General features: G+C 42.2%; 2 protein-coding genes across 3 annotated transcripts; one reads left to right on the top strand and one right to left on the bottom strand.

Moving 5' to 3' along the window:
* Window positions 1–1960: 1960 nt before the first annotated feature.
* LOC138090220 (WAS/WASL-interacting protein family member 1-like) lies at window positions 1961–3295 on the bottom strand. The gene is made up of 3 exons (XM_068985727.1): window positions 3241–3295; window positions 2669–3079; window positions 1961–2544 (listed from the first exon to the last, which is right to left on the bottom strand). Exons 1-3 carry the CDS (start codon window positions 3293–3295, stop codon window positions 1961–1963), a joined length of 1050 nt encoding a protein of 349 aa, XP_068841828.1.
* ZBTB18 (zinc finger and BTB domain containing 18) lies at window positions 2479–8828 on the top strand. 2 transcript variants are annotated; one of them, XM_068986269.1, is made up of 2 exons: window positions 2479–2487; window positions 7246–8828. In XM_068986269.1, exon 2 carries the CDS (start codon window positions 7260–7262, stop codon window positions 8826–8828), a length of 1569 nt encoding a protein of 522 aa, XP_068842370.1. In that variant the 5' UTR covers window positions 2479–2487; window positions 7246–7259. The 2 variants fall into 2 exon arrangements, with proteins under 2 accessions (XP_068842370.1, XP_068842369.1); XM_068986268.1 differs by lacking the exon at window positions 2479–2487 and adding an exon at window positions 4872–4884.
* Window positions 8829–15420: the final 6592 nt, after the last annotated feature.

The following is a 15420-nucleotide window of genomic DNA, read 5'->3' as shown; positions in this document are numbered from 1 at the left end:
AATCTCTATTTAATCTACATGTCCTCAGCCCTCAAAATGGATCCTAGTGACGATTCTTATATCTAAAAAACAATGTTCATAACTTTTCATGCATCATTGTCCACCCCTGCACATCTCCGGGGCTATTATTCTCCCTGTAGGTGGCTTTTGTAAAGGCTTTTGTTAGAGTTGTGACTTTACATGCTACAGAGCTGAGTTTCTAAACTTTTTGTGGATAATTTTAATGTTCTAATTTCTCATGAACTTATTAATATGTTGACACTATTAATTACTTTGTCTTTTTATCCAGAGATGTTACTTTCCTTAAACTTTTTAGTAGGTGAGAAACAACTCTGAGAACGCAAATATTTCTTTCCAATTTTTTCCCAAGTTTGTTGGCAAAGCACGTACTTCTTTCCACCTGTTTTTTCTTAAGAGTGTATTTCCTTTATCAAGAATATTTATAAACTCCCTAACTTTTAACAAGTCAACTGAAATTTGGCCTTTTGTCAACAGACTAAAAGATCCAGAAGTCAGCAAGAGCACAAATAGAATACATTTCATGGAATAAAAAACTCTGGTTGTCACAGAATGGCCTTGACCTCAGTTATCAATCTCATGGGCACATGAAAAGTTGAGGAAAGAGTAGAGAATATCACCATTGTTTCTAATAGGATATTCCAATAGCATTTCAGCTTCAGGAATCCCGAGTGCTCCTGTTTTTTACTTCATTAGTAATTCAATGGCTGATTGCCTAAACAATACTTTCAACTTGGTTTACCCATCTGACCTGGAACAAAGTGAGAGCACATTGTGCCCAGTTGAAAGGTCTCCTGGCAAGTTGGTTAGCAACAGGCTTGCCGGTCTCAGTTCAGTTAGCAAAAAATAAACACATTTCCTTGACAATTACAAGGGTACTAACTTCCTCACTCTGCAGTTTTCTACATTCGTAAACCATTTTCTGCCCTGTTATTCAACTTTTTACTTGTAAGTCTTGCCTCAAGAAGATTTTCAACTTCTTGAAGTTTCTACGTTTCTTGGTGGCCGTGAAGAACAGATTGCAAAGAATTGCAAAGAATGGGAATCAAATAAAAATTTATTTGAAGGAAGGGAGAAACGATCCAACAGTCTTACATCTTCCCTCCGTACTTTGATTTTGTGGCTTGAAGACGTACAAATTAAGAAATCAGGGTATGGCTTCTACAAGTATTACTTTCACTGTAGTTCTCTAGAATTTGGTCACTTGGGAATGGCTACTTGTAACAGTGCAATACACGTGACATGAGGGTTCTGCGAGAAATACAGGCGCTCTGCCGTGCCTGTGACAAGATGCCCTGAGAATGACGCTCAGAAACTGCACGTCGGAGCCAGTGGCGTCCGCTGAGCCTGGCGCGCACCTGCACCTGCTGACGGGGCAGCGCCAGACGGAGCGAGGACGTCCCTTAGTTCTACCCTCTGCGCTCTTGGACACGAGGGCCTGGGCGTCGCCACCCACAGCAGCCAGAGTAGAGGAAGCCACCTAATGCCGGACTTAGGTCCTGTGTGTCCCGGGCGCCCTGCCTCCGCGGATACCTCCGTAACTTCAAGCAGCCCAGCCCCACTTCGCTTAAAAGTGTATTTACGGTTGTCAAGGCGCACACCGAAAAGCTAGCTCCGCTCGCCCAGAGCGCGCGAGGCCTCCTAGCCTGGAAACAAGCCCCTCCCAGCGCAGCTGTCGCCGCCGCCCGCGGGCTCCTTTCACTTTCTCACGGCCAAGTCCCCCAGAGGGGCGCCGCTGCCGCCACCGCCGCTGCGCCCGCCCGACGACTCCGCCTGCACCGCCTTGCTACCAGCCCCGCCCGAACCCGCCCATCCCAACAGTTTCTGTCTGCGATTGGCACGCGCGAGCGGCAGCTTCAGTTCGCCTTTCCCATTGGCTGGGCCCTCTTGCCAGTCTGATGATTGCCCGCCACTGCCTCCGCCCTCCTGAAAAGCCGCCCTCCTATTGGAGGAGACTGCGTGCTGGAGGCGGGCGGGGAACCCGGTCCGGCCGCTTTCGGTCAATCGCAGCAGCCCAGCGCCGGGAGGGAGGGAGGCGCGCGGGTGGTGGGGGGGAACATCTGGCCGGCGCCGCCGCGTGCGTGCGTGGTGCGTCCCCCGCCCCTCCCCCTTGGCCCCCCCCCCGCCCGCCCCCCGGCCCGGGCTCCGCGCTCGCTCCGCGCTCGCTCGCTCCCTCGCTGTGTCTGGCAGGCTGCGGCCGCCGCTGGGCTGCTGCCATGGGGAGCCGTTGAGAGTGGGGCCTCTTCGCTCCGCCGCGCTCCTCCGACTGCCAGAGGGGGTGGGCGGGAGGGAGGGAGGGGGCAGGGGGAGCGGGCGACGGAGCCGGGATTGGGGGGCGGGGGGGCCGGGAGGGAGGGAGGGGGGGCCCGCGGAGGAGGAAGCCCACCAAGTCCGGCAGCGGCGGCAGCGGCGGCCGGGAGGCGGAGGACACGGCGGCGGCGGGGACGCGGTGACTTAGGGCCGCTCCGTGTGAGTCCCGGCGCCGGCCCCCGGCCCCGACCCGGCGCCCCCTCCGCGCCCGGGGCCCTGGCGGGCGGGGCGCCGGCTGTGCGGCCCCGGCCGGCGGGGCAGTGCGGGCAGGCGGGAGGGCGACCGGGCCCCGCGAGTGGAGTTAGTTTGTGCGGGTGGAGCTAGGGGTGGCGGGGGGCACCGCCGCAGCAGGGGCCGGGTGCGGGGCCGGGCCGCCGCAGCTGCGGGTTGGGCGGGGTGCGGCCGGTGCAGCTGCGGCGCGGGGCGCGCTCCGGCCGGTGCAGCTGCGGCGGCGCCTCTCGGGGGCGGGGGGGCGCGGGGCGGGGGCTTGGGAGCGGTGCAGCTGCACGGCGCCGGGACGGCCGCGGCTCCGGGGACCCTTGCAGCTGCGGCGGCGCCCGCGGGGAGGCCCCTCCCGGGCCGGGGCAGTAGCCGGGGGCTCTCGCCGTGGCGGCAGGGAAGCGGTAGCAGCCACCCTCCCCCGGCTTCTTACGACTTTTCTTTTGTTGTTGCCGTGACCCGGGTCTGTTTTCTCGTCTGTTGTTTAAGGTGTTTTCCTGCTGCACCGGCTCTACGCCCTCCACCTCCTTCCCTGTGGTTTAACCTTCCTCTTTCCCCTAGTGTTTTATGCACAGCCAACTACGTAAAAATTTGCATTGCTTCCCACCCCCACCCCCGCCGCCTCCCTGCTCCGCACCCCTGCCCCCATCTCCTTGAAAAACAAAACCCGGCCTCACAAAACCCTCTCCGGACCTGCGGCTGCGAGGCGCAAAGAGGTTGATTTGTGGAGTGGGAGTCGCTGGCCCATTGCGGTGCTCGGGACTCATTAAACTGTCACTCGGCCCCCCCACCCCCACCCCACTGGGTAAATGGGGTGATTAATGTCTGATATATGGGAATGAGGCGAGGGCATTTGTGCAGAATAGGTGGTGTGGCTGAGGAATTTTATCTCCAAAGAGTGCCTCCTGAAATAAGCATTCATAATTATGTCATTCATCGCGAAGTTAGAGAAAGTTGGGTTTGTGACTTTGGGAAAGCAAGAAGCACGGGAGAGAGAAACTTGGCCTTTGTTACTCTTTCTTTAACTCTTGGCCATGGTTTTTCTAATGAGAACAGAGTGGTTATCACCAGGACTGTGACACTTGGCGCCTCAGGCCCCAGAGCGTTTTCTGTTCCTCACCCCCACAGGAGCCTGTGCAGACGTATTTGACATTCACAGATGTCGCAGCCCCTTTCAGGGCACCGGTCGGGCCAGCCCGTGATGCTTTACAATTTCATCAGCCATTCGAAAAGACCCACACATGTAGCTAAAAAACTTCCTAACTTGCTAGACCTAGGTTCCCCCACCCCCTTCCCCCTTTCTCCCTGAAAGGTTTTCTTGTGATCATGAAGGTTACAGAGTGACCCAAAAAAAGATTGTTATGGGACACAGATCAAGGGGAAGACAAAGTTCTGCTCTGAGGGGAAAGTCGGATCAGATACCCAGATGCAGCATTCATTTTAGGTGGCTGTAGCAGGTTATCAGTTCATTAATTTGTCTCATTGAAGTACTTTCCAGGATTTCAGAAAGTGCAGTTTCAGCTTGTTGATACTGAGAGTTGAAATTTGCATTAACTGGCAGTGTGAGAAATTTTACGGGGAAGGTAGTTTTAGATAAGTAGTTATGTAAGGGTGAAATCATGAGAACCAGGTTGAAGTCATAGTTCTGAATAGTCTTCCAACATCCTGAGACATGTATACCATTCTCTCCGCAGAGAAAAAGAAATTAAAAGTGCCGTAATAATGTTGAAATGGGACTGGAGATGTCAAATGGGTTGGTTTAAAAATATCCCTAAGCTGCCTTTGAAACTAAATGTTGGAGTTGAATAAAAGTGAATCTGGATTTCCTGAATAGCACCGTGGCAAGAGTGTGCTGTCAGTATGTAAGCCAGTCCACCAACTTAAGACAGAAGTGTTGCTATTCCATAAATACAGTAGAACTCCATATGCTGAGTTTTTCAATTTCTTCTGTTAGAAAGTTTGGGGGGAAAAAAGGGAGACTTTGAAGTATTTTGTTTATACTAACAGAAGAGAAAAGTTCTCCTAAGAAAAAGCTGGTGGCAGGAGTGTAGAGGAGTAGCATATGGCATTAAAAGGAGCACAGCTGGAGGTAGCATTTCCATCTGAACATGATGTCAGAGCAGCTGACAGCCTGCCATCCCTCAGCCTTTTATTCTAACACACAGACAGGGAGTTAGTGTGTGCGGATCTGTGGTGGAGAAGGTATCTCATTCCTCTCTAACATCATCTCCACTTTGCATCTGTCTCTCTTAGTCTGCTTTTTTTCCACCGATGTAACAGACCTGGAGCCAGCGAGACTCAGAGGAAAAGACTTAATCAGGTTTATGTGTCCTAAAGGTAGGAGTAGCAAGAGATTAGATTGAGCATATTTCTGTTTTGGTGTTTTGTATATTTAATTTAAAAAAAAAATCACATTACTTTTCTAATCCAGTTTAGGGGTAAAATGTGGAATTGAGTATTAAATGAACATCTTATTGGCATTGAAAGTCTTGGGCTTGTTTAGTTTTAATTTTTATCCCATTTTGCTGGAGCGGTAAAGAACTTTACAGAATATTTCAAGTTTTGAGATGTTAAGAAAGGCTTTGAAATACTTCTTTTTGAGATCACTTCGGATTAAAATGCTTTTTTGTTGTTGTTCACTGCTATTTAGATTCCTTTTGCTTTTGGAGTCGGGGTGGGGGGGGGGAGAGAAACAGTAAACTGTTTGGAATCCAGCATTCAAACTTATATGAGAAGATTATTCTAGCTAAGAAGCTAGATTGTTGTGTAATTAATTCCACTGTGAAACTTTATTCTTCAAAACATTCAGCAGCACTACTTACTGAAACATACAGCTGTAGTGCTTTTGAAACCAAAGGTTTTTTTTTAAAGAAAAGAAAAAAAAAAAACTTTTGTCCCCAAGAGAATAGTTTGACTGGTTTCCTCATTTCTCTCTCAAATATATACTTAAGAGATCTTTTATTTCAGCATAACGATAATTATTTGCAGGAGTTTTTGTGTTAGCGACTAATTTAGAACTTGTAGATTTGAGCTGCCTGAATTGGCCAGACAGCTGTAATCGCACTCCTCTATTCTTAATCTCTTTATCTGGGCAGCAGCTGCCATATGGCCACAGTCAGCTGGATCAGATGTTTATAAGCTTCCTTCTTCGTCCCTCTCTGTCCTCTCAGCCTCCTAATTTGATCACGGCTACCTTGTGAGCTGCCCTCCAATCTTTATTTTTAGCCCTCTCAAGGATTAGGATTGATGTTAGCTGTGGGGCACTTAAAGTGATTGTATTGTAAATCTTGGTTTATTCTAGCAGTGGCATCTTGCAGAATGTATTGGGTTAGGCTGAAAGTTTTAGTCCATCTTGGGCAAAGTGTAGAAGCAGCAGGGAAGTAATTTTTAAATACTAAATTAATATGTATCCATTCCCCAAATGCACTTTTTGAGCTGGATGATGTGGAACCTTGCTTCTAGTCATAGGAAAGGGGAAGTCGGGCTTTCTTTATTTTTAAGGAGTTGAATTTTGCAGTTGAATTTTGACCCTTTGTACATCTGCGTCTCCCCACCCTCCATTTTACCCTTTTTCACCAGAAACTAAGGGCAGCGATGCACATTTGAAAGAATAAAGGCTATTGGGAAAACAGAATATATCAAGTTATGTTGAAACAAAGTATTTTCTGTTGACTGAGGTATGGCAGAGTAAAAAAAAAAAAATCGTTTCTCTTTTACTAGCAAGGCTTTTTTTGGTATGTTGAACCTGTACAGCTTTTGAGTTTCATTTAAATGTAATATGCCTTTATTTAAAAGTTTGTATTAATTTTAATATAGAACTCATTTTGGTATGCAACAGATCAAAGTTAAGATGAGAATTTTCAGAGTTAAATAAAGCCCTTCTGGTTTTTAATATTCTAAATGTACAGATTTTACGAAGAAAAACAATCATTTCTTTTCTTAATTCATAAAAAAAAATTTGGATTTGTTCATAGTAAGGATGATCTTTTCCATCTGTTCGTGCAGTTCCTTCTGATCTCGTACATGTGTGCTATACCTGCAAATCTTAAGGCATTAACATCTGTTTTTATACACAAGGCTTTTGTTGTTTTAACACTCTGACTTTAAAAGTAAGTTGTTTGCTGATTTCTGGACTAATTACGCGATTTCTTTTTTTTTTTCCTTGATTCAGCCAAATGTGTGTGTTTAAATCGTGCTTTCTAAGTGCAGTCAGGTATCAAAAGTAATAAAAAAGATGGTTGAACAAGTTTTCTGAATCTTCCCGAATGTGTTTGTGACTTTTCTTTGTTCATTATTTGAGTTGTTCCCTTTGAAAATAAAACTATTTCGTAGGTTTTGTAGGACATAATTTGATGATTAGAGTTAGTTAAATTTCTTCTGAAAGAGACCTAAATTCGTACTCTCAGTAAGACTGTATTGAAATGAAGACTTTTAAAACTTGACTAAAAGTTCAGGGAAGGTGGAGACGCATCAGAGACTGTTTGGCTGGAGTAAGAAGTTTCGAAAGCGTACATTTTTCTTCTCACACTTGGTTTTGTGTGTGTGTGTGTGATTTGGTAGTGCTTGGGTCATAAGCCTGATTAAAATTCAGGGACATGTACCTCTGAGGCCCAAGCTGATTTTTTTTTTTAAGTGGGGACTAGAGCATTGAAAAGTTGTTCCTAACCAGACTCTCATGAGAAATTTCTCTCTTCCCAGGTTATGAAGACAGTATGGAGTTTCCAGACCATAGTAGACATTTGCTGCAGTGTCTGAGCGAGCAGAGACATCAGGGTTTTCTTTGTGACTGCACTGTTCTGGTGGGAGATGCCCAGTTCCGAGCGCACCGAGCTGTACTGGCTTCATGCAGCATGTATTTCCACCTCTTTTACAAGGACCAGCTGGACAAAAGAGACATTGTTCATCTGAACAGCGACATTGTTACAGCCCCAGCCTTCGCTCTCCTGCTTGAATTCATGTATGAAGGGAAACTCCAGTTCAAAGACTTGCCCATTGAAGACGTGCTAGCAGCTGCCAGTTATCTCCACATGTATGACATTGTCAAAGTCTGCAAAAAGAAGCTGAAAGAGAAAGCCACCACGGAGGCAGACAGCACCAAAAAGGAAGAAGATGCTTCAAGTTGTTCGGACAAAGTCGAGAGCCTCTCGGATGGCAGCAGCCACATGGCAGGCGATTTGCCCAGTGATGAAGATGAAGGGGAAGATGAGAAACTGAACATCTTGCCCAGCAAAAGGGACTTGGCGGCTGAGCCTGGGAACATGTGGATGCGATTGCCCTCGGACTCAGCAGGCATCCCCCAGGCTGGCGGAGAGGCAGAGCCACACGCCACAGCAGCTGGAAAAACAGTAGCCAGCCCCTGCAGCTCAACAGAGTCTTTGTCCCAGAGGTCTGTCACCTCCGTGAGGGATTCGGCAGATGTTGACTGTGTGCTGGACCTGTCTGTCAAGTCCAGCCTTTCAGGAGTTGAAAATCTGAACAGCTCTTATTTCTCTTCACAGGACGTGCTGAGAAGCAACCTGGTGCAGGTGAAGGTGGAGAAAGAGGCTTCCTGTGATGAGAGTGATGTTGGCACTAATGACTATGACATGGAACATAGCACTGTGAAAGAGAGTGTGAGCACTAATAACAGGGTACAGTATGAGCCGGCCCATCTGGCTCCTCTGAGGGAGGACTCGGTCCTGAGGGAGCTGGAGCGGGAGGACAAAGCCAGCGACGACGAGATGATGACCCCCGAGAGCGAGCGGGTCCAGGTGGAGGGCGGCATGGAGAGCAGCCTGCTGCCCTACGTCTCCAACATCCTGAGCCCGGCCGGCCAGATCTTCATGTGCCCCCTGTGCAACAAGGTCTTCCCCAGCCCGCACATCCTGCAGATCCACCTGAGCACGCACTTCCGCGAGCAGGACGGCCTGCGCAGCAAGCCGGCCGCCGACGTCAACGTGCCCACCTGCTCGCTGTGCGGGAAGACGTTCTCCTGCATGTACACCCTGAAGCGCCACGAGAGGACTCACTCGGGCGAGAAGCCCTACACGTGCACGCAGTGCGGCAAGAGCTTCCAGTACTCGCACAACCTGAGCCGCCACGCCGTGGTGCACACGCGCGAGAAGCCGCACGCCTGCAAGTGGTGTGAGCGCAGGTTCACGCAGTCCGGGGACCTGTACCGGCACATCCGCAAGTTCCACTGTGAGTTGGTGAACTCCTTGTCGGTCAAAAGCGAGGCGCTGAGCCTGCCCGCGGTCAGAGACTGGACCTTAGAAGATAGCTCTCAAGAACTCTGGAAATAATTTTATATATATATATATAAATAATATATATATACCTATATATAAATAGATCTCTATATAGTTGTGGTACGGTCTAAAAGCAGTCTCGTTTCCTGGAACTGAAAGGTTGGGATATTAACTTGTTTTTGCACTTTAGAATAGCATGAGAATCTCACTAATTTAGCATCCTGATTAAAGAAATTTTAGAGCAAGTCGGAGAATAGAGAGGTGTTTTTTTCTTCCTTTCTTTCGAGGGGGTAGGGGAAGTAAGCCAATAAGAACCTTTGAAACAAATCGTCCTATCACAAAATGCTTTCATAGGGTCTGTTTTGTCAGCACTGCGGTGTCTTTTGAGCTCTCTCCTTTTTCCCACTTTTTCTTTTTTTTAAAAGTAGAAATTCCCTCCAGTTTTATTAGCCTCTTTATATGTCTCAAATTGCATGAATCTTTTCTGGCTGTTGGAAACCTGAATGCTTTTAGACCCAAATGGAAAATTTCTGAAATGCTGGATTATCTATTTTTAAACAAGCAGTTGACTTAAAACTTTCTGTGGCAACTTCTGGTTTTCTGACGGTTCCCAATGAGAGAAATTCTGAAAGTACACTGGGATCACTGGGACGCTGTCTTTGTGAAGGTTTGCTTGGGATGAAAAAGGATATTGCAGCTTCAGCAGTGTTGAACTGTGTGTTGAAAAATGTGAATTACTGTTATTGTATACTGTAATTGATTACGTGGGCTGGGGGGGGGTGTCAAAGGACTTGACAGGTTGTGTTGATGCTCTTAGTTGAGTCTTGAAAAGTAAATATTAACGCTACAGAAATGCATGAGTTTCAATATATTTTTTGTCTTTGTTTGCATTGTATAACTTTAACGAGTGAGTTTAAAATTATTTAATTTCCTTAGAGAAATAGCACCATTTGAAAAAAAAAAACCTGGTGTTATGAAGAACGTTAATGCACTGTTTTTATTTTTATTTTATATAATTTAAATTGACTTTCCCACTGTCTTTAAGTTGAAACTGTTAAGCTGAATAAAAACTTAAGCTGCAAATTGATAACTTCGCTACATAACAAGGAAAATATAAATGTTTACAAATGGCTTAAAGATCTGCATGTGCAGTGTGCATTTATAACAAAACTTCTAATTGCACAAAACCCAGGCCAGCTCAAAGTTTAGATGTACACATTTACCCAGTTGAGCGTTTTTAGAGTAACTACTGCACAAATTGACAATAGGTCATTCTTTTTTTTTTTCTCCCCTTTTCTTTTTCTCTCCTTCCTTTCCCCTCCCTTCCTCCCTCCATCCCTTACCCCCCATCCCCTCCCCCATCCCCCCCACACCCCCAACTCATGAAAAGATTCTATGGACTGAAAAAGCCCCAGGCTGAATGGACTGGACTGCCTTGATTGACACGGGGAAGGGGGTTAGTAGACTATGTGTATCTCGGCAGCAGAGGCTGCAGCCCAACGTGTGGTTTTAATGACCAGCACACAGGGCAAAAGCATTTTGCACAGTGTTTGTTTTCCTGTCTTGCACTTACAAATAAGGTCTATGGGAGTAGCATGGAAAACGTTTGCTGTTTTTCCCTTTTTTTTTTTTTTAATTGCTTTTGTTTAAAATTTGATCGCCTTAACTACTGTAAACATAGCCTATTTTTGTGCTTAAGATACTGAATGGAAAACTCCATTGTGTGTTGCTGGACTGTTTTGGAAATATTTGGTCAAATGTGTGTTAATTTGGCTGTAATGGCATTTAAAGCAAACAAACAAACAAAAAAAGCTGTGAAAATGGCCTTGGAGCATTATCTTTAGTTACTTGAAGAGTTTCTAGTTTTTTTAAAGTACAGTTTATGTTAAGATAATTTTTATTAATTTAGAGAAGACAATCAATGTCTGTGAGAAAACGGACTTTCTTTTGGATTTTCTTTTTGTGGTCATTGTGAGTGATTGCTTTTTCCTTTTATTAGTTTCACATTCTTCCTTTGTTCTAAAACTTAGACTGACATCTAGCTTTGACAATCATAGTATGTTTTATTTTCCTGAGGGGGGAATAACTTATAATGCTGTTTAGTTTTGTACTATTGGTGTGTTGGTGAATTTTTAAACTGTGTGCTAACTGCAATAAATTATATGAACTGAGAATTTTTGTGTTTTCAAAATTGTGATTATGTACTATATAGATCCTAAATATGTATCATACATGGCATCTTTAGTTTTAATATTCTATTCAGAGTTTATGAATTATTAGATTACTTTAAATCACTCAGATAGAAGTGTTCAGACATTTTGTTTCTAGTCATTTAAGAAGATACTAAATGCACATTTAAAAAAATGTGACCCATTTTCTACAACCTGGATCAGGAACATGAAGATGGCAGCATAGATTTTTCATAATACACTGTACAACTACTAATCCATACCCCATAAGTCATATTTTCATGGGTAATCTTAAGTTGATTGGTCAAATCTATTTTTCTATGTTCTGGCTTAAGTGGAAAATTGTAGGAGACCGGATGTCTTAATTTGGAAAACTGCTTGGCTAATGACTGGAATTTTAGGCAATTGAATTAGCAGGCATTTGATTGTTCAAGAATAGCTGTATACATCCTCTTTGTTGCTGGGAGAAGTCAAAAGTTCTCAGGTTTTAATTCTTAAGTTTTAACTTTAAAATGTGATTAAGTACATGCAACCATTTAAAAAACTGTTCCCTAATTTTTGTGATCGTCCCAGCTTCATGCTTGCCTGATGGGTCTTGTCAGGGTGAGAAACATTTGCTGGCTGACCTAAAGAATCGACAGAACAGTAACTCACACATGCTGAGGGTCCAGTTGTCTTTAAGTGTGAGCAAGGCTGGCACCAACCTGAGAGTTTTTACAAATTCTGGAATCGATAATTGTCCATACTCTTCCAGGATATCCTTAAAGGTACCTATGAAAATACAGTTTTACATGATTATTGTCAAAATTAAATACATTTATATTAAATGACCCATAGTAAGGTTAATATTCTTAATTTCAATAGAAATAATATATAAGGTCTGGAGCTTGAAAGTGTACCATATGTAAGTTCCCTGTTGTCTTTGGATGGGAATCCCAAAAGATTATAAAGCACCATCAGTAATTTACTATACTACTTGGGATCCTACCTTTCCCTTTTTTTCTTGGTTGACACAGGATTTCAGTTACATGAAACTCACTTGGTTTTAACCAGCCAAACATTGTTTGACATGAAAGGAGAATGTACATTTGAGTTCCACAAAATAATTTCTTGGGCAGTTAGTTACGGGGTGGGAGGGTGAGTAGGACCTGTGTCTTCAGTTCCTATGCTATCTGGTCAGAGTGTCTCGAAGCTTTCAGAAGATGTTGAGAGTTATAATTTAGTTCCACAGACTAGCATCTAATTTTAAATGAGCATTATTTTAAACTTCGCTGGATGCACTTAGAAAAAGTGTTTTGACATGAAATTTGGAAGAAATAACTCCTTAAAATACTTCTTGTAAAACGAACAAATTATACAAATCACCATGTTTGATAAGTGAAGGAATCAGTTGTTCATTCACTACATTTTTAAAAAAGGAAATTAATTGGTCATGTAATCACATTGGAAACCATTCAAGTTGATCTCACCTTTGACATTGGGCTGACACATAAGTATACTTTAAATATGGGGTTTCATTCACTTTTGAAAACATCTGTTTCGTTCAGATAATTATTCCCTAGATTAATGTGGGCCCAGCTTTGTGTGTAAGGTGTACCCTAGGGAATATCCCAGAGCTATCCAGTGTTAAGGATACTGGTTTTGGATTTTTTCTAGTTAATTATGCTATCAGATTAATAGGTGAATCAAATAGAGTTTTTTTTTTTTTTTTCCGATAGACATGATCTACAAACAAGTTATTGGAAGATTAGGAAAAGGTGAACATTTTATTAAAATTATATAATAGCTCACATTAAAATGGCGGAAATACTCCTTTTTTTCCAGGTAAAACAAAATTTTTGAACTGTTATTAAAGAAATAATTGGTTTTCTTAACCTCAGAAGTAATACAACTTAAAGAATCTTGAATCTCCCAAGTTTGATCAATAGAACACAAAACATAAAAACTTGACTTTAAAATTCCTATTGTACCAGATAAGAATTTTTTAAAAGAATCTTACCATCTCAAAATTTATTATATGACTACATTTTATTCTTATAAAAGCTTAAAACATTCATTTCTAATATGAGGGAAACTCACATACATCTGGATAGGAAACTCAAATTTTAGTTTTAATTTGTAGATATTGATCTAAATTTTCATTGTAATTATTTAAATGTTTGAAACTTACTAATGAGGTACAGTGATCGAGGAAGTGTGAATTTTGAAATCCTGGACTGGAAAACTCGGTCCTTTTATTTAATGTCATTTGACATGAAAACACTAGAAATAATACCATTTTTATTTTAAAAAGAAAGCAATTATTTTTTAAAAGCAAGTAAGTTTTAGGAGTTTCATTCTGGCTAATAGCCCAAATTTATTACACTGTTAGGATTTTGTCCCTTATGTTAAACATGTCCTACTCTGACCTGCCGAAACATGGCAAAATATCTTTGTAGGTGATCCTTTGGTCCAAAATGTAGAACCACTTATCTTTTGACTGTGTCAGTGTAGTTACGTAGACAGAAGCATTGTATGTTTCCAGCCTTCCCAACTCAGATTTTTTTTAATATAAAAAGGGCTAAAGCAATCAGATCATACTGATGACACAGGAGGTTTTTAGAAATATTAGTTTATTTACAGAGACATTTTAGAAGTGAAACTTTCAACGTTTTGCAAACTGAACGGTTAAAAATCTTAGTGTTTGTAATTCCTTGTGAAAGAAACAGCTCCATATATAAAACATTGTAACAAGGAACTGTGAGGTCATAGAAATGAAACTTGAAAAGTCACTTCTTTAAGCCCAATTAAAAGTGTCTGCTTACACTAAATAATTTGTTGATTTAATTGTCTAGATAATTCAGGCTCATAGAATCCTAAATATTCAAGCACTTGAAAGAAAGCTGATTTTTTTTGAGAGAAATAAACTAGTTGACTTTCCTGGTTCTATTCGAACATTTACTAACTGTTAATCACGATCCCTGGGTTTATGTGAAGGGTAGTTTGCAAAATGATTCTGTCAAAACTAAAATTTTCTTGAATTTCAGGTTCTTGTCCCTGCTCCCTACCCTTTCTAATTGTCTTCAGAAATGGGTTTGCAGTTGAGCTCGCATTTTGCTATAGGAGGCAATTCTCTCTAGTTCGTTTGGCATGAGAGGAGCAAAAACCCAATTTGGCTTTAAAATATAGCACATTAGTCAGTAACAGTTTCAGTGAGGATATTTAGAGTGGCTTTGAGAGGCCGTGTGACACAGATAGAGAGTCCATTCACGGAAGTGATTTATTTACAGTTTATTATAATCTCTGTAGTTAATCATTAAATCAAGTAGCTTTTACTCAATGTCAACATGCATGCTTAACATGACTATATAGGAATTTTTAAAAAGACATATTGGCCTAAATATTCACATTTGTAAAAAGTTTATTTGTAGTTAATATGAAGTGGTACATGAAAAATGTATCTGAATATTTGTAAACTTTTATAGGCTATAGTAACTCTTGTTGCTTGAATACATAATCATGTAAGTACAATGGTACTGAACTTGAAAGAATAGCGTAACCTTATTTATGTGTGCTGTGACAAATCAGAGCTAACTTTTGATGTGAAAGAGCTTAAGAGAATAAAACTTAACCATGTAGAATTTTAAAATAGAGATTACTCGAAACTATGTGTAAATAAGGGCATATTCACCTCATTAAAAAAAAAAATCATTCCTTGGTTCAGTGTACACTTCACCTTTGAGGGGATTACAAAACACCCTGACATTTAGTTATATATGTCTATTGCTCTGAAATGATCTGTGATCAAAGTAGGAGCATTTAAGCTTTTAATCTAAATCTCTTAAAAACAGAAAAATTATATGCATATTATATGTATGTACATATGTACCTTTTTTGTGGATCATTTATTTGGAACTGTGTCGTGCAAACGAGCTCTTTGGTAATGCTGAAATGCCTATTGCATGTTTACTAGACAGGCAACAAGGCTTCCTAGAGTATCTATTTGGGTAAGTTTTAGAAAAGCACAATGATACAATAATAGACAATTAAAAACATTTAAGAAAAACATTTATTGTTTGTGAACCATAGCCAGAGAAGTTTATGCCATCTATTCATTTTTAGGGGAAAAAAATCCATTTCTTCTAATTTATAGCTGTTTCTCTGTGTACTTAAAATCCTCATTGACTAGAAGAAATTTGAGCATAAAACCGTATTCCAAGAAAATAATTTATAAGGTTATTTCTATAACTAACTGCCTTTGAGGAAGAGGGTCTCTTAAGTGTGACAGGAGGGAGAAATGGTACAGGTTTATATTCAAAGCATAGACATTATACACATGCCTTTATTGTAAAATTTAAGGTCTCTTCAGTATCCCCAAGATCTTGCAATTGAATAAATGAAAAAGGAACTAAAGGCTGGCAGATGGACTACCCTTTAGGTTTTTATTTTTGTTGAGATACAAACTAAAATTCATATTT

Source organism: Capricornis sumatraensis, chromosome 14, assembly GCF_032405125.1.
Source record: "Capricornis sumatraensis isolate serow.1 chromosome 14, serow.2, whole genome shotgun sequence".
Classification (NCBI taxonomy): Eukaryota; Metazoa; Chordata; class Mammalia; order Artiodactyla; family Bovidae; genus Capricornis; species Capricornis sumatraensis.
The sequence above is the reverse complement of the archived record's forward strand: the minus strand, read 5'-3'. Positions and strand labels throughout refer to the sequence as shown.